This window comes from Falco rusticolus, chromosome W (genome assembly GCF_015220075.1).
Source record: "Falco rusticolus isolate bFalRus1 chromosome W, bFalRus1.pri, whole genome shotgun sequence".
In the NCBI taxonomy this organism is placed as follows: domain Eukaryota; kingdom Metazoa; phylum Chordata; class Aves; order Falconiformes; family Falconidae; genus Falco; species Falco rusticolus.
The window spans coordinates 2,020,549-2,039,418 of record NC_051209.1 but is presented as its reverse complement, the minus strand read 5'-3'; the positions used below and the strand labels follow the sequence as shown (position 1 = coordinate 2,039,418).

The following is an 18,870-nucleotide window of genomic DNA, read 5'->3' as shown; positions in this document are numbered from 1 at the left end:
TCCAGTTTTTCATTCACCAGTTCCCCCCAAATCCCTCTCCACAGGGCTGCTCTCAATCCATTAATCCCCCAGCCTGTACTGATACTGGGGATTGCCCCAACCCAGGTGCAGGCCCTTACACTTGGCCTTGTTGAACTTCATGAGGTTCACATGGGACTACTTCTCAAGCTTGTCCAGGTCCCTCGGAATGGCATCAGGCATGTCAACTGCACCACTCAGCTTGGTGTCATCTGCAAACTTGCTGAGGGTGCACTCAATCCCACTGTCTACATCATTGATGAAGATATTAAACAGTATTGGTCCCAATATGGACTCCTGAGGCGTCTGTCTCCATCTGGACATTGAGCCATTGACCACTACTCTATGGATGCAACCATCCAGCCAATTCCTTATCCACCAAATTGTCCATCCATCAATTCCATCTCTCTCCAATTTAGAGACAAGGATGTTGTGGGGGACTGTGTCAAAGGCCTTACAGAAGTCCAGACAGATGACATCCATAGCTCTTCCCTTGTCCACTTTTGTACTCACTCCATCATAGAAGGCCACTAGGTTGGTCAGGCAAGACTTGCCCTTGGTGAAGCCATGCTGGCTGCCTCAAATCACCTCCCTGTCCTCCATGTGCCTTAACATAGCTTCTAGGAGAATCTGTTCCATGATCTTCCTGGGCACAGAGGTGAGACTGACAGATTTGTAGTTCACAGGGTCCTCCTTTCTACCCTTTTTAAGAATTAGCGCAATTATTTTTTTATTATTTTTGCTTTTTTATTGTTTACAAAAGCTTGTGTCGAGAGCTGATTCTCAGTAGATCACAGCAAGGGTGCAGCTCTGCTACGTACAAAACCCTGACCCAGAATCAGGTCATCTACGAATGATTTAGCACTGGGTGCCCCACAATCATATGGTACCTGATGGGGAAGAGGCAGTGCTGCATTTGTCCACCCCTCCAGTCTTGACCACAAGCAGTGCTTTGCACCAGGCTGTCGTGAGCCCACCGAGGTGCCGGTGGCACTGTGGTATTGCTATGTTTAGGTGGGATTCTGACTTAGAGGTGTTCAGTCATAAGCCTGCAGATGGTAGCCTCATGCCAGTGGCTCCTCAGCCAAGTGCATGCACCAGGGGTCTGAGTCTGTGGTTCCTCTCACACTGAATGGGATTACTATTGCAACAACACATCATCAGTGGGGTAAAACTAACCTGTCTCACAATAGTCTAATAGACAGGATACAGCTTACTGAAAGCCAAAACTAAGCACCAGATGGGTGCTTAGCTCCAAGATGGGCTGGATCCACCCAAGAGCTAGAGGAACACAGGCCTAAGGCTGTTGGAATGTGCCACAAGTTTTTGTATGTATGACTTGAAAAAATGCTTTGAATTACAGTTATAAACATATTTCAAACTGAAAACGAAAAAGTTTCAAAAGTTTTTCACTGATGTTAATAAGGAACATAAATAAATAGTTTAGCGGTGAGGTGGAAGAACCATCTTCAAGACAAAGAGGAGTTTTAGAACTTTTACTTCCACATTTGCCTCCAAAATGTTTTGTTTTGAAAGAGAAAACTTGAAAACTCAAGACAGCTTTATGAGTAAGTTCTTTTTCATAAGAGTTGTAAAAAATTCATGGAATAATCACTTCAGTCATTTCAAAGTGGTATGAAAGCCCAAGACAGAAGGGAAATGTTCATTCCATATGTTCCATTCAGTTTGTAAAATGTGAACACTTTTAGCTGATAACAACAAAGGACAAGACTGTATACTCTGAAAGCCCAGGAAGATATTCTTCCATCTTCTAAAGAAGATGGCCAAGTTATAAATAATTTAACACACTAACATCCAAGCAAAATTGTGAAAGTGAGGTTTCTCTTCAATTTCCTTCTAAAAAGACTATTTCAATGTATTTTTATTTACATTTAACAGAAACCAAAATGTTCACAAAAACTAGGAGCCTATTTATAGCACACATTACAGTCTTAAATTCATCTCTGTCTACCTCATTAAGCAGGATGCATTTTATGCTGAAAGCATTTTGCACTACTGTTTTTCCTTGTTTCATTCATGTTCCACTCTGTGTTCCATACTTGGGGTCTAGTTGAAAACACAATACTGGTAGTGTGATTCTGTTAGATCAATACACTGAGAAAAATAATTAAATTCACATCTGGCACCCTACCTTCTGACACCCTGCCCCTTGACCAAAATTGGCAGCACAGGCAGGGTGCTGCCCACATTATTCCTGTAAGGTATGATTCTCTCAAATCGCACTACCATTGGTGGAGCCAAGGGGTGGTACAATACTTACCTCCATTCAAAAGGCATTTGCACGATTCATTGTTGCTGCAAGATGACCTGGACACCAGATGCCCTGCCCCTGGCCCTTCCCTGTGAGCCTTGCAGTGCCTCACCTTCAGTCCCTACTTCCTCTAAGGTGCTGCCTGAGAACTGGTGGGTGGGTGTCCACCACCAGACAGAGATATGCCTCCTAGTTCTGTTTCCTGGCACACATTTTTGCATACCCTACGTCCTAGGCTTGATTATGAATGATGTACCACTTATCTATAGGATGATGTACTTATGTTTATCCAAAAGTTGGGAAACGTCCAAGGACCCTTATTGCTAACACGACGGATGCACTAATTGCTAAGTCCTTGGATTTGTCATCTTTAAAAAGCCATCTGGTCCTAAGTTCCTGTTGTTTATACAACGTGGCAAAGACAAGGACTTAAATCATGGTCACTAGTTTAGCGAGATATGTAAATGAGTTCCTGGAATTGTAATGAATATGTAAATGATTTCCCAGAAAGTTAATGAATATGTATGAGTTGCTTGTATAAAGAGGGGACTGAAAAATCCCCTCGGTGTGCATGACTTTGGTGGAGCGATCCCCCATGCACCCAGCGCTGCGGAATAAAGATAACCTCCGCTTGCTTCTATATTGGTGGCTGATTCTTCAAATCAATTTGGCACCCCAGATGGGAGCTCCTCTGCTCGGCTGCGGGACCCATTGAGAGCGGGGACTCCCTAGGGTACCCCCGGGATTTTCCCGGAGGGGCTCCTCGTCTCATCTGGATCACCATGGGAGCAGACAAGGACTCCATCTTGTGGAGCAAAGGTACTATCTTTATTCAAGTATTATATTAATTGTAAATATTATATTACTATTATATTTAGAACAGTACTGTTTTGTTCTGGATATTTCCAGTTCTGGGACCGGTCCGTCTGTAAAGCTGTCCGTAAATCATAAGATTTCTGTGTGCTTATGCAGGGTGACATATGCCAGGTATCTAGCACCGCAGGTATACATCTGATTCTGATCTGGTAATTTGTGTTTTAGTCTGAAGACTAAAACGTTGGATAATTCGGAGTCAATCCATATACATAAGATTGATATTCGATTCTGTTTTGGTATTTGTTTTGATATTAAAGTAATATCGGAAATTCATGTTTTAGTTTGAAGACTAAAACGTTGATGATTTGGAGTCAATCCTTGTATATAGGATTGATAATTATAGGATTAATAATAATTGTTGTGCTTATTTTATGTTTTAAATGTAAGAACATTTCTGTATTGGGTGTGATATGAATGTGGGTATGCGAGTATTGTATTGAACATCCGAGGGGTTAGTGTAAACCTCTGTACATCTTAAGGTGCTTGTGGTGTAAAGAATTATTATATATACGGTGGGGGCAAGAAATTGAATGCCCTAACTGTAAGGCTTGGACATCCTGGGATAAGAGAGAGAGCTGTAAGTGAAATTAGAGTGGTCTGTGGTTGGGAAAGCAATTAAGATATTATGGGGGGAAAACAGAGTGGTGGAATAGTAAGAAAGAGTCCACTGGGATGTGTTCTAAGTCACTGGAAGGAAATAGGAGGGCAACCTGGAGGAAGTGTGAATAAGAGAACTTTGATTAAGTGTTGTAACCAGTGGTGGCCCCTGTATAAATTGGGGGATGGAGAAGAATGGCCCTTAAATGGGACACTGAATTATAACGTTTTGCTACAATTAATGTTATTTTTAAGGTGGGAGGAAAAATGGGATGAAGTAATATGTGCAGATATGTTTGTGTGTCAGGAGTAGTGTGGGATTAACACCACCTGATCCTTTGATTATGGGTCTAGAAAAGGATAGGAAAAATCTGAGACCTAAACTAGAAAGATGTTCTTGTTGAAATTTTTATGTAAAAAAAAAAAAAAAAAGGAGCAAAAAAAGGAGCTCAGGTTATGGTTCCTTCTGTGGAACAACCAGAATGAAACACGTTGTAAGATATAAAAACTTGCACTAATGTATGTAAAACCTGAGGCGGGGGGTGTGTGTGTGTGTGTGGAGAATCAAAGACCCTGTGAAAGTGTTAAAGTATTGGGGTGAGTTTGTACAAACCCCCGTACCCCCTCGAAGGTGCGACTGAATCATGCTGGGATGCATGGCAGGATGTTTTCTGTTTGCCTGCGAAGGCCTGATATGTAATAACAGACTTAAAGCAACAAGTAGCAGATTTGCATTCAGGGTAAGAAAGAGTTAAAACAGAAGTGCTGCTGCAGAGGCAGGTTTGTGTAACCTGCAGAGCAGGAAGAGCATCTCCTGCCCCGAACCCTTCTGCTGGTGAGGAGGAGGGGGTTGCTGTTGCTGACAATTGAGCAGAAGGACCTGACAATGTCACCCCGATTGCTGCAGCATTTGCAGCACAACAGGACCGTAACGGCCCCTTTAGGGCAGGCAGCGGGTCTGAGGAGAGTAAAGGTGAATCTCTGATGGGGAAATGTAGAGGTTTGAAAGTTGGTTGTGAAAGACTTATCAGGATGATCTAATAGGACTCAGGGGTCCTCAACTTTTTAACCAGGGGGCCGGCGCGGATGCAGTGGCAGGCAGTCATCTGCGGCTGCTTGGTTTCCCCCCCCAACCCCCGGCGGGGGGGTTCTGTAAATACCGGGGGCCAGATTGAGGACCCTGGGGGATCGTATCCAGCCCGCGGGCCGTAGTTTGAGGACCCCTGCACTAGATAAAGGTTCGAGTTGGTAATCGTGATGTAGAAAAGTTGATAGAAGGAACAGGGAACGTTGATAGAAAAGAGCTGGGACGTGCTAAACTGGCAGAGGCGGGAGGAATGTCAGGCAGAAGTGAAAAGTGAATCCCTCTCCTATGGGACCGGATCACTGTGCATATTGTAGGGAAAGTGGACACTGAAAGCGAGATTGCCCTAAACTAAAGAACCAGCAAGGGGTTCTGGTGAACTAGGGACTAGGAAAAATGAGGTGGAAATTTTAGTGAATACAAAACCAACTTATTTGGTGTTAAACTTCAGTGAAAAGAATTTGTTACAGTTGTGGGAGCTGCTGGCCACCAGGAAAACATCCTGAAACCTTTAAAGTACTAACTAAGAGAACAAATAAGAATGCCAAATTCACCAAAATCTTTGTTGGGATGAGATTTATTAGAATATCTAGACGTTTAAAGAAGGGGAAATGAAAATAAAAGTTAAAAATAATCAATTAATTGAAATCTTGAGTTTATCTTTAATTCAATAGAAAAGTGGAAAAGAGGATCTCCCTGAAGTAAAAGAAATCTTTAACCAGGTATATCTGGAAATAAATTCCAGGAAAGGTGAAAAATGCGTTACCTGTTACAGTAAAAATGATAAGCAGGAGGCCTGTGAGCTCAGGTAAAACAATATCCCTTGGTCAGCAAGGCTGTGGGGATATTGGCAGAAAAACTGAAATAAAATACACTCTGTAGTAGTTCTACTAATGTAAATCTGTGTGTTTTGCCATGACAGTGACTTGTTATGGGATGTGCAGATGAAACTGCATTGACAACGAAGTACAAGGAATAAGGTTGGTCAGGTGCCTCCTACCATAGTCAAGGGCAAGACTGGGTTGGCCTCTGTGTTTGCCACCAAGAAGAATCTTGAGCTCCGCTGTTGGCTGCAACCCAGTAGGCGTTGAGCGGTGGGAACATGTGCCATGCCAGGCCTTGATGTGAGGAACGGCCCCCGCTGTTATAAGAGGGTCATCCAGGAAGGAAGAACATAAGATGGCCCATTGAGGCACTGATTTGGAAATTGGAAACCACCTGGCCGACCATGAGGCCAGATGAGTAGCAGAGGAGGTGGGAAAGAAGGAATTATCCTTAATACCAGATGGTAAAATCCAAACTGTAAGTACAGATCAGGAGCCAAACTATTCTAAAGAAGACCTAAAGCTAATTCAGGACATGAATGGTAAAATTAAATGAGTGGGCTTATTTGGCGGATGGCCGTATAGCGGTACCATCCAATTTAATATGGACCACAGCCCTAATAGAACATAATAAGACTCATTGGGGAGCTGATACTTTATATAAAAGTCTAAATCAGAAATTGATAGGGTGAAACTTATATACTGTAATAAAACAGGTGACTCAGCAATGTGAAATGTGTTTACACAATAATCCCAATACAGCAAATAAAATAAAACTAGGGAACATTAGCAGAGGAAATTAGCCAGGACAACAGTGGCAAGTTGATTTTTCCTAACTCCCAAGAAAAGGGGGGTACCAATATTTATTAGTTATGGCTGATACATTTTCAGATTGGCCAGAAGCCTTTCCTTGTCAAACAAATAAAGCAAGAGAGGTAACGAAGGGATTGTTAAATGAGATTATCCCCAGTTTTGGGCTTCCGGCAACAATCTCTTCCAATAAGAGGCTCACACTTTTGTGCTATAATAATACAGCAAGTGAGTACAGTATTAGGAATAGATTGACAATTACACACTCCTTATAGGCCTCAAGCAAGTGGGCAAGTTGAAAAAATGAACCATTTAATTAAACAACAGATAGCGAAAATAGGACAAGAGACAAATCTAACTTGGCCACAATCTCTTCCCTTGGCATTATTAAGAATACGAACTAAACCGAGAACAAAGGAAAATATGAGCCCTTTTGAAATATTATACGGGAGACCGTACCAGTTACAATTTGCTGGAGAAGATTTAAGGCAGTTAGGAGAGGGATATTTGTGTGAATATGTGAAAGCCCTCCAGGGACAATTAAAAATTATAAATAAACAAGTATTGGGAACGAGGCCCAGAGGGTTAGATCAACCAATCCACTCCTTTAAACCTGGTGACTATGTGTATATAAAGACTTTTTCAGGGAAACCTTTGGAAGAAAAGTGGGAAGGACCCTATCAGGTGCTGCTGACAACCTTCACTGCCGTCAAGATAATAGAACAACCAGCCTGGATTCACTACTTGCCATAAAGAAGGCTCCTAAGAAATCATGGGCCGTCACCCCGGCAGGACCCATGAAACTACGGTTCTTTAGATCGTAATTATAATAAGGGGATCCTCTACAGAAGTGGAATGGACCCTACTGATTATTGTTAGCCACACCTTTACTACAATGGACTGTCAAAAGGATCGGGGATATTTGTATAAAGTTATTCTGATCTTGATTGTAACAGTTGTCAGTATTTTAGAAACTGAAGCATGGGTAAACAATACCTGTCTTAAATATTGCAAATGGTTGCTAATGCTACGAAAGCCAAGGAATGCTGGAGATGTACCTCTCTTCCTAAAGGAGGCCTGGTAACATCCCTGTATGGGGTGGCCTCTCAAAACTGGAATTATCTCGATGACAAATGGCCTACCTGGCCAGACTTTTGGAAAAAGCCAGACAATCGTGGGGGATATTGCCTATTTGATGATAAAACATATGAGTTGGGTCCTAGAGTTGATTTACAAATATTAAACCTAACCGCCACAGTATTTATGAAAAGTGATAATAACTGTCATTGGAAAGCTCGAAACAAGACAGGGGGAGCATTTCCTGGAAACCCAGGGCAAAATACTTGTTCCCAATCTGATGGATGGAATAATTACTGGATAAATAAAACTACCATCTACGTGGGAAATTGGAATGTAGATCAAATTAGAAATATAACAGTAATAGATTTTTGTAATAGTACCCAATTACAAGGTTATAACCCATCAGGACAAGATGCTAATTGGACATATGGTTGGTATAAAGCAGGGAGATTTTGGGGGCAAATTTAACTGCAACACATGGGCCTTGTAAACTTCCTCAAGGGTATTGGTGGTTATGTGGGGATGGATTTAACAGAAAACAACTTCCCCCAGGATGGTCAGGTATGTGCACCATAGGATATTTAACCACTCAAGATCAAATTTATAACCAGACGTCTCCATCTCCAGGGATCTATCGTAATGTCTGAAGACGTGTTAAGAGGAATGAAAACCCCATTGCTATAAGACATACTGCATTCCACAGTTTTGTTAGGTGGTTTATTCTGTGTTTAGGAGTTACTGAATTAGAGAAGACAGTGGTAAACGTCTGCAGAAATAGAACAAATGTTTAATTTAACAACAGACACGATAAGCAGGTTGAACCAGGAAGTGAAATCTTTAAGTAAGGTGGTAATCCAAAATAGAATGGCCCTTGACTTAATTACCCTAAAAGAAGGGGGGGTATGCATAATAATAAATCGGAGTTTTTGTGTATACGTAGATCAAAGTAATCAAATTGAAACAGACATCCATAAGATATGGAACAAGGTTCAAATCTTGCATGAAATTACTAAAGACAATTTATCGTGGAGTTTTTAAGCTATATGGGACAAATGGACTTTGTGGTTACCTAATTTGGAATGGATAAAGCATGCTTTTGTTATAATATTTATTGTAATAGTTTTAGGAATACTAATATGTGTATTACTTCAATGTTTTATTTGGTGCTGTCGAAGAATGATCATAAGGCATAATGATTTTTTGTAGTTGCAAAAAAATTTTCAAAAGTTACTAGAAAAGGGGGGAATGAATGATGAATGATGTACCACTTATCTATAGGATGACGTACTTATGTTTATCCAAAAGTTGGGAAACGTCCAAGGACCCTTATTGCTAACACGACGGATGCACTAATTGCTAAGTCCTTGGATTTGTCATCTTTAAAAAGCCATCTGGTCCTAAGTTCCTGTTGTTTATACAACGTGGCAAAGACAAGGACTTAAATCATGGTCACTAGTTTAGCGAGATATGTAAATGAGTTCCTGGAATTGTAATGAATATGTAAATGATTTCCCAGAAAGTTAATGAATAGGTATGAGTTGCTTGTATAAAGAGGGGACTGAAAAATCCCCTCGGTGTGCATGACTTTGGTGGAGCGATCCCCCATGCACCCAGCGCTGCCGAATAAAGATAACCTCCGCTCACTCTAATATTGGTGACTGATTCTTCAAATCAATTAGAAGTTGTCATGAATAACTGGCTCTCAGTCACCTTTGTTGTGGACACCAGGGCCCAAATCTCATTGTTGGATCCACAGACTGACCCTTTGGGAGGTCCTAGAAGTGATTTTGTATTTCAGGAAGTTATAAAGTCCATGATGAGCCCAGAGCCACTGACTCAGCCCAAGTACTGGACCACCCTGGATTAATGGACTGATCTGTGTACTGGTTTTGGCTGGGATAGAGTTAATTTTCTTCATAGCAGCTCATATGGTGCTATGTTTTGAATTTGTGACCAAAGCAGTGTTAATAACATAGGGATGTTTTAGTTATTGCTGAACAGTGCTTGTACAGCATCAAAGCCTATTCTGCTTCCCATGATGCCCCACCACTGAGTAGGCTGAGGTGCACAAGAAGATGGAGGAAGGAGGAGGGGAGCGGGACATTTGACATCATGACATTTGTCTTCCCAAGTAACTGTTAACAGGTGATGAAGCTCTGCTTCCCTGGAAATGGCTAAACATCTGCCCAACTATGGGAAATAGTGAATGAATTCCTTATTTTGCTTTGCTTGTATGCACAGCTTTTGCTTTACCTATTAAACTGTCTTTATCTCAACCATAACAATCTGGAAAAATCCTGCTGCTATATTGCTGTTTATTGTAGTTGTTTTACTTGTACTACTGTCAGTTATTCTGAGCAAACCCCTCTTTTGAATATGCTCTGGATACTATTCTTAGGGACAGTCCACCAGGACCTTGCTGGTTGGGATACTAACTTGTTAATTCTCACATCTCAGGTGCTGGTGAATGTCAGAAAGGGAACTGATTGTTGGATTTGTACACAACATCCTGCATCTGGGCACCAAGGGGTTCTCGTGGTAGGAATGTTGGTATTGGTGGAATTGTGGGGCTGTGCACCTAAAACTTTTGTCAGATATTACCCTATTAAGGCTAATCTCTCAACCACTGACTACCTACTGCCATCTTGGTAAATGGAACAGAATTCTATGCCCTCCAGAGCTTTACGGGCTATGATACATCTCATGATCAACTATAAACCATGCAGCAGGGTCCATCCTACACCATGCAAACCTACCATGCCAATACTGACAATTGCCTGAAAGATACCATGTGCTGCTGTGACCTTAGCACAATACAGTAGGTGCCCCTGGCCTATATTGGCTGTGCAGCAGGTGTGCCATGAAAACCTTCCCATGGAACAAGAGGGGACCTGCACACCCAGACTAATAGTGCCTGGGATGCATGCTGAAGAAAACCTCTATGTGACCCAAATCCCCAATTAATTACGCTGATGCCCTGCAACATCAATGTGGTATTAACCGTTTGGTAGAACAGGGATCCAGAATTCATCAGTTTTCCCAGATCCTCCCTCCTTGGCTGGGGGTCTCCAAGCTGGAGAAAGCAATCATCAATCTCTCTGCTACCCTGCAAAATATAGAAAACCTAACAACTGATGTCATCCAAGCACCGCAGCAAGAATTTGCTCAAGTATCACAGACTACCATTCAAAACCACTAGCTTGTACTTGCTGACAATACAAGGTGGCATTTGCGCATTAGTAAATACTACCTGCTGTGTCTATGTCAATCAAAATCTATGCATTTAGACTGACCTTAAGAAAACACAAGAACAACTAAAGCCCATCAGGTGGCAACCAAAAATATCGATTGGGGAACTGGCAAATTGTGGTTATGGCTTACCTCTTGGTTCCCAGATCTCAGGGTAGTTGTCAAAAGATTTTGGCTGTACTTTTTGTAATTATCTTGTTTATTGTTATTATTTATGTTTTGTTTCATATCAGTGGATGGGGTTGTAGATTGTGTTGTAAAGCATTTTCCCAGTCATGGTCAAGCCACTCCTTGACCCAGGTTGGGGCCACTAGGTATAAGTGGATGCTGGTTGTAATCTCTTTTGCAGCCTCTCTTGTAGCAATTGAGAAGATGCCATAGTAATCACCTCGCAGATGCCTGTGCAACTGATACTTGATAGAGGTGATTCTATGGTACCCATCTCATGATGCTTTTGACCTCTGACTGTGTAACTTATACCCTACAGGTGTTGGAACACCAACCTCACCTAGCTTATTATATAACTAACAACCTGCCAAAATAACACCCTAGCCTATAACTCCCTGTCAAGTGATGATTTGAGAGAATCAAGGGGTGGAAGTGACACCCTGCCTCCTGACACCCTGCCCCTTGACCAATATTGGCAGCTTAGACAGACTGCCAACACCCTGCCCCTGACCTACATTGTTACAACTCCACATTCAGAAGGCATTTGCATGATTGGCTGCTTCTTCCAGATGACCCATACACCAAATGTCCGTGGCAGTCCACCAGAGCCATGGCATTGCTTATGATCCTGTATTCACTATCAGTGATTGGGTGAGTTGTTATATGGAGAATTGTTGCTTAACTTTCTTACTTCCTCAATAAAGCTTAGTTTTATAATGTGTTGTCAGACTCCATTATTGTTTGGACCACGACATCAAATATATATTTTACAAAACAAAATAAAAACATTGCAATACCTGCCAAGTTAAAAGAATACAAAAATAAATTACAAGATGTATTCACTATATAAGCAACTGAAAATTTCTTCTTTGCAACAGCTGTACTTTTTAAGGAGATGGCTGATGATATAAATAATGTAATGAGATTTCTTTCTTTTATGGGAAAAGTATAAATTTAAAAGCATTCAGAGCTCCCAGTCTTTCTTAAAAAAATTAATACTGGAGAAAGTTGAGAATACAATCATGATTGCCCAGGGACATCTGTTTTACCTTGCTATGTCAACCCTTCTCTTAAACAATGAAATCAGCATATATACACAGTCATGAAGAACATTAAAATGTTTTCTTTTTGTCATCTAAGTTTTGTAGATGAATGTTAAAAACTTGCATAGAACAATGCTGGTGAGTAACTCATGTAAGTTTGATGAATAACAGGAATAATCTTTATGAAAGGAAAAAATCAAAATATTAAATTCCCTCCCTACTTTGTAAAACTGTATACAAAACTGCATTTTGCCTGCTTAGTTCATACATCACCGCCTTTCTTCTTTTATTCTTTGAAATAGCAATACAAGTAGAAAATATAAGCCAATATAAATCCTATACTTTAAGTCAACGGACTGAAATTTACTACTTTAGGGTCTGTTCTAGCAAAGAGCCTATGAATTTTGTTTTAATTCCCACTGTCTATTTTTATGGCTCAGCTACACAACACTAACTCTGCAAATAGCTACAATAGGAACATTTCTCTACAGTCAACTATTCTACTTTTAACACAAAATAGGTTCCACTGACCCTCCATAGAAGAGATCAGTTTGTTTCATATTATTTGAGGATTAGCCTCAGTCCCTGTAGAGCTTCTCATTTCATTACATGAAGTTGCATACAACTGCTGGTAGACATTTAGAAAACAGCCAGGACTGGACAAACCAGTCTGCTTTGAAAATGTCCTAAAAGAACTAGCAACTTTGAGCTTTGCTGTTTAGCATGAAGTATTCAATCTATCATTATACTTTATTGGTCCAACAAATTTAATATCCAAATAATTATGTAAAGATACACACATTTCTACTGAAGATGTCTACAAACTTGTGCTTTAATCAAATTTTAAATATTTAAAACTTAAAATTAATTTTAGTAAAATTATTTTTTCTTAAAAACTTGTGAGTTATGCTGATGCTTGCTTACCTCATTGTCTGACTCCACAAGCACTTGATCATATTCACTAAGAGCTACTAGGAACATGATAGATGTGACATTTTCAAAGCAATGTATCCATTTTCTTCTTTCCGATCGTTGTCCTCCTACATCCACCATTCTGCAAAATTAACAATGATCACATCAACGCCACAAATACCTTAGCAGATAAACATACAATCATATATGGAACACTGAATTCAAGATTTTAGTTGAAAACACAATTTTGTTTGTTTTTCTTAAAAATTTTACCATTCATACTGAAGACTAATGGAATGCATTGTAAGTAAAGAGGTTATTGTATTTGCTTTTTAGTCTGATGTGCTTTCTGAATTTGAATTATTACGGATCTCAAAGCCCTCAAATTTCTGATACTCAAAACTCTCATAATGCTGAGCCACAATTCTAGAATGTATGCCCTGTATATTCAGCAGAAACATACGTCCACAGAATGAAGTTGGCAGTCTGCCTTTCTCCCAAGAAATTACCAGTCAAAATTCCAAACTTGTCAAGGCTGCCTAATTTTAAGAGTATAAAAAGAATACAATCTGTATTTACTAGAGTTAATAGTCAAAATAAAACTAAAATTTGCTGCCAGTGTACTCCCAATTCACTATGGGTCTCAATGTAACTAGACACTCGGGTGTCTAACTTGAAATTGTAATTGCATAGTTATTCTTTAAGCAATTTTATTTGCACTCAAAATGAGCTGTGGGGAAAATTATTTGTAGGAGTAATATTAATCTTACAAAATGTCACTTCTCTTTAACAATCAAGTACAGAAGTGGTACCTTTACTTTTCATAATTTATTATTCATAATAAAACTGATATACTCATTTTAATGAAAAATTACTTCCAGGTTTTCTACCAATAACTGCCTTCAGAAAAACACAAGTCAGCCTGTCTCTCATCCTCTCGACATATTTAACAACAGCTGTTAATCATATATCGACAAAAACATGAAAATAAAATGAACAAGCTCAAATTTTAAAAACACTGAATAATTTGTACTTTTAACCAATATCCTATAGATGGTATTACTAATGTAAAAGGAAACAAAGTGAATGGGTGTTAAACATTTTTTCTACCTGAAAATGACGCTTTGTAAGTCAAATGGATATTCAATAATCCCTGTTGTTGGGACTCGAACTCTAAGCACATCTTGCTGAGTTGGCAGATAGGCTGAATCTGCTATGCGGTCCAAATCATTAAGGTAACTATAGATGGGGAGAAACAGGAATGCAAGAGAATGATACAATAATCCCACTGAGGAAAACAGAAAGGAAGACTTGGGAAAAGAAATGGGGTGTGGGATAGGAAGAACTGCAACAGAAATAAGAGCAATATCAACATTAAAGAGGGAAGGAAATATAAAGGAGCGCACCATTCTCCCTTCCTAGCATTTTCATAGCTTCAAGTAAATTCTACAGAAAGATAGCATGATTACTATGATTTTCATATAAATTTGCTTGTCTTTCACATGTTGAATCACCAACAATTAAAATTTTTCAGTTATTTAGTTCTGGTTAATTTAAAGATAAATAATATGATAAAATGTGTAAGAAATATAAGACTATAATTTTATCTGAAATTATAACGTATTTCTTGATAATTATTCTGCAATGTCTACAAAGGATAGAGAAATATGAATCTCCAAGTGATCGTGACCTATCTCCTTAAATTGTGGGGCTCAGAACTGTACACAATACTCAAGGTGAGGTCACATCTTTGATACACTTTTGATAAAGGGATTATTATAGCTTTGGTTTATCATACTGTGCTGGTTTCAGCTGGGATGGAGCTCACTTTCTTCTTAGTAGCTGGTGCAGTGCTGTGTTTTGGCTCTGATGTGAGAACAATGTTGATAGCACACTGATGGTTTTAGTTGTTGCTGGGTGATGTTTATACTAAGTCAAGGACTTTTCAGTTTCTCGGGCCTTGCCAGCCAGAGTCCTGGAGGGGCACAAGAGACTGGGAGGGGACACAGCCAGGACAGGTGACCTGAACCAGCCAAAGAGGTATTCCATACCATGGGACGTCATGCTTGGTATATAAACTTGGGGGGTTAGCTGGGGTAGGGGGGATCATTGCTCAGGACTGGCTGGGCATCAGTCAGCGGATAGTGAGCAGTTGTACTGTGCATCGTTTGTTTCCCTTCTCCCATTCCCTTTGGATTTTATCCTTTGTCCTACCTTTCCATTATAACGGTTGTTGTTGTTATAATTATTATTATTTTGTTGTTGTTGCTGTTATTGTTGTTGTTCTTACCTTTTTATTCTGTTTCAATTATTAAATTGTTCTTATCTCAACCCTCGAGTTTTACATTCCTTTCTGATTCTCCTCCCCACCCCTCCGGGTTGGGGGGGAGTGAGCAAGTGGCTGCGTGGTGCTTGGTTGCCAGCTGAGGTTAAACCAGGACACATAGTTTATAAGTCTTTATTGTTGCAGTGAATAATATTCAAGGCTTCTTCATATCAAAAGGGTTGGATGAACAAGTTGAGTGGATCAAATGGTGGTGTAAATGTTTCTCCTTGAGTTCATTAAGAGAGTGTGAATGTCTCTCTTGAGTTAGCCAGACCAGCATGGGAGGAGTGTATACCTGGCTCAGCCCAATATAGAGTATAAGAACTGAACAACTAGCAAAAGAATTTTGAGGAGAGCAACAGGCTTGAACTGGTTTCAATCCACATATTCCTTCCTGGCACCTGAGGATGCCCAGTATCATGACAGCAAGCATATTACAGAGAACAGTAATGGGAATCACATTGGTATTGAGTCTGGCACAAGTAGAAACTTTAAATAAAAACATCAAAACATCAAATACCTTTTCCAAATGAAACTGTGCAGGCCAAATCCCCACTCCAGCTGCTTCTCACTGCACCTTTTTCCAAAAGTCACAGTCTATCTCTAGCAACTAGCTCTTGTGCTTGTGCAATGTCTCCATAACCTATTGCTGTGAAATTGATTTGGAATAGCAAAGAAAGACTCAAAGAAAGACTATGGCAATTGTTCAAATTTAAGCCAGCTTGACTGATACAGACTGGAGTGTGGGAAGTCCGTAACCTCCAGCAGGAAAGCAGGATGGTTACCTCTTCCACTGGTTTATCTGCAACCAGAAAAGGACTTCTAAAGACATTTAATTTATAAGACACACAATGAAATGATAGGGCTACATGAAACATCTTGAGTCTCTGAATTCAGACTGCTCTGGATGAAGAGTGAAAGTGAATACTATCAGAAAATAAAGATTTTTATTTATTTATTTGTGCAATTAGTTATTAAAGACCCAATTCACCATGGCTTTTAAGCACTCATCTGCTGCAATTCTAATCAAACTATTGACAAATATATTGCTTATGTGGGCAAACAAATCATATACAAATACAAAAATTTTAAGCACATAACAGGCATGTATGAGGGATTTTAGGATAAGGGTTTAACTAAAAAAAACCCCACCCGAATAAAATTGCAAGCACTTAGAAGCTTCACTACATACATGCATGCACAAATTCTGCAATCAGATTTTGCGGCACAACTGCCTCTTGCAAAAAAACCATGAAACTTGCCAGAAATGTGAACTTTCAAGTGTTGCCAACAATTGCCAAAAACAGATGTTTTCTTAGTTTATTAACTTCAAAATTTAAAATCACCCTGATGATACAAATATTGGAAATATCCTGGCCATTGTCTTAAGGTGGAGTCCAAAACCAGATAATCACAATTATTACTGGGAAGTCAGTTATACAGTTAGCAGCAACTGCAAAAAAATTAGGGCAGAACTACATGGCACTATGATTTTATTTTTACCACCTGCTAAGAAATGTCTTATTTTGATGAGACATACTGTAGTTATACAGTACTTATTCAGCTAAGCATTATACAAAAGAACAAAAAAATGTAAATTGCATAAAATTACTTAAAAAAAATCCCAGTAACATCGGTCTGAGTAAAATTATACTACAGACCAAGTTTTAAAAGTTAGTTATAGCTATAAGTACTTTACATTTGTAAAAATGAATTTGAATGGCTGCTGAGGTAATTTTTGTGGGGTTGCTATAGCAACAGGTAGACAGTAATGTATGTGTAACAATCTGCTGACAGTAGCCCTCTCTTAATATTAGAAAAAAACTGCTAAAGTATCATACTTCTGATCTGCACACTGATCAGAAATAGAAGAAAGCCTTTTGTTTCCTAATCACTGTTGAAAAAGAAGTACTTACTTTTAATGAATTATATATTCCCTGAGACAAGGGCCAAAACTGCAGCCAGCCTTCAAGGAAGTTACCAGGCTATGAAGGTGCTAATAATACCCTTGAAAGAGAGTTGCAAAGGTACTGTTTTCCATATTACAAAATGAACAGAAAAAAATGTGATAATAGGAATAGACTAATTACCTCTGTATTTTCCCATGTTTTTCTCATATAGAAATCAGGCAAAGAAGTGACAAGACTCCTAAACTTAATAAACAAACAACAGTAGTTTTAACCAATAACCCTCTTCAAGAAGTTAAATATAACCCCATTCACCATAACTTTGTAACTCAACATTCAGCTTCGTTTCACAGAATTATGCCACCTAATGAAGACAGACCATCAAAACTTATCTGAACTTACTTTCAATAAATGAAGTTTTGAAACATTTTCAACATGAACATGGTGCAGGCACTTTAATCAAACACCCATCTCCAACCATGAATTTTTCAGTATCACTGAGGTAAGATTTCTGTTGCAAATAGTCACATGATATATTAGCATTTTCTCAGGAATAATTTCATCAGATGAACTACTGACCAGTCAGCCTCACCTCTGTGCCCAGTAAGATCATGGAACAGATCCTCCTGGAAGACATGCCCAAAAACATGGAAGACAGGGAGGTGATTAGAGAGAGCCAAAATGGCTTCACAAAGGGCAAATCATGCCTCACTAATATGGTGGCCACCTATGATGGAGTGACTGCATCAGTGGACAAGGGAAGAGCAACTGATATAATCTACCTTGACTTCTTTAAGGCCTTCAGACATGGTCCCCCACAACATCTTTGTCTCTAAACTGGAGAGAAATGGGTTTGATGGATGGACTGCTAGATGGATAAGGAATTGGCTGGATGCCCAGGTCCAAAGAGATGCAGTCAATGGCTCAATGTTCAAATGGAAATCAGTAACAAGTGGTCTTTCAGGGATCCATATTGGGACTGGTGCTGTTCAATATCTTTATTAATGACATAGTGGGATTGAATACACCCTCAGCAAGTTTGCAGATGACACCAAGCTGAGTGGTGCAGTCGATTTGCTAGAGAGAAGGGGTGCCATTGAGGGACCTTGAAAGGCTGGAGAAGTGGGCTCATGTGATCCCCATGAAGTTCAACAAGGACAAGTGCAAGGTCCTGCACCTGGGTCAGGGCAATCCCCAGTATCAGTACAGGCTGGGGGATTAATGGATTGAGAGCAGCCCTGTGGAGAGGGATTTGGGGGGAACTGGTAAATGAAAAACTGGACATGAACCAGCAACGTGTGCTTGCAGCCCAGAAAGCCAATCATATCCTGGGCTGCATAAAAAGAAGCATGGCCAGCAGGTTGAGGGAAGTGATTCTCCCCCTCTACTCCACTCTCGTGAGACCCCACCTGGAGTCCTGTGTCCAGCTCTGGGGCCCCCAACATAAGAAAGACATGGACCTGTTGGAGCCCGTCCAGAGGAGGGCCACAAAAAAGCTCAGAGGGCTGGAACACCTCTCCTATGAAGAAAGGCTGAGAGAGTTGAGCTTGTTCAGCCTGGAGAAGGCTCTGGGGAGACTTTATTGTGGCCTTTCAATATTTAAAGGTGGCTTATGAAAAAGACTTTTAAACAAGACTTATAGAGACAGGACAAGGGATAATGGTTTTATACTAAAAGAAGGTAGGTCCAGATTAGATATAACAT

The 18,870-nt window shown here is 39.9% G+C and overlaps 1 protein-coding gene across 1 annotated transcript in view; it reads right to left on the bottom strand.

The window, feature by feature from the left end:
* The window catches only part of LOC119140798 (guanine nucleotide-binding protein G(q) subunit alpha-like), a 135,748-nt gene that overhangs the window by 15,825 nt on the left and 101,053 nt on the right, over positions 1-18,870 (bottom strand). Inside the window, exons 4-5 of the mRNA XM_037372405.1 lie at positions 14,044-14,172; positions 12,946-13,075 (exon numbers count right to left, since the gene is read on the bottom strand). Of these exons, the coding sequence (XP_037228302.1) occupies positions 12,946-13,075; positions 14,044-14,172 (259 nt within the window). The remainder of the gene's footprint in view (positions 1-12,945; positions 13,076-14,043; positions 14,173-18,870) is intronic.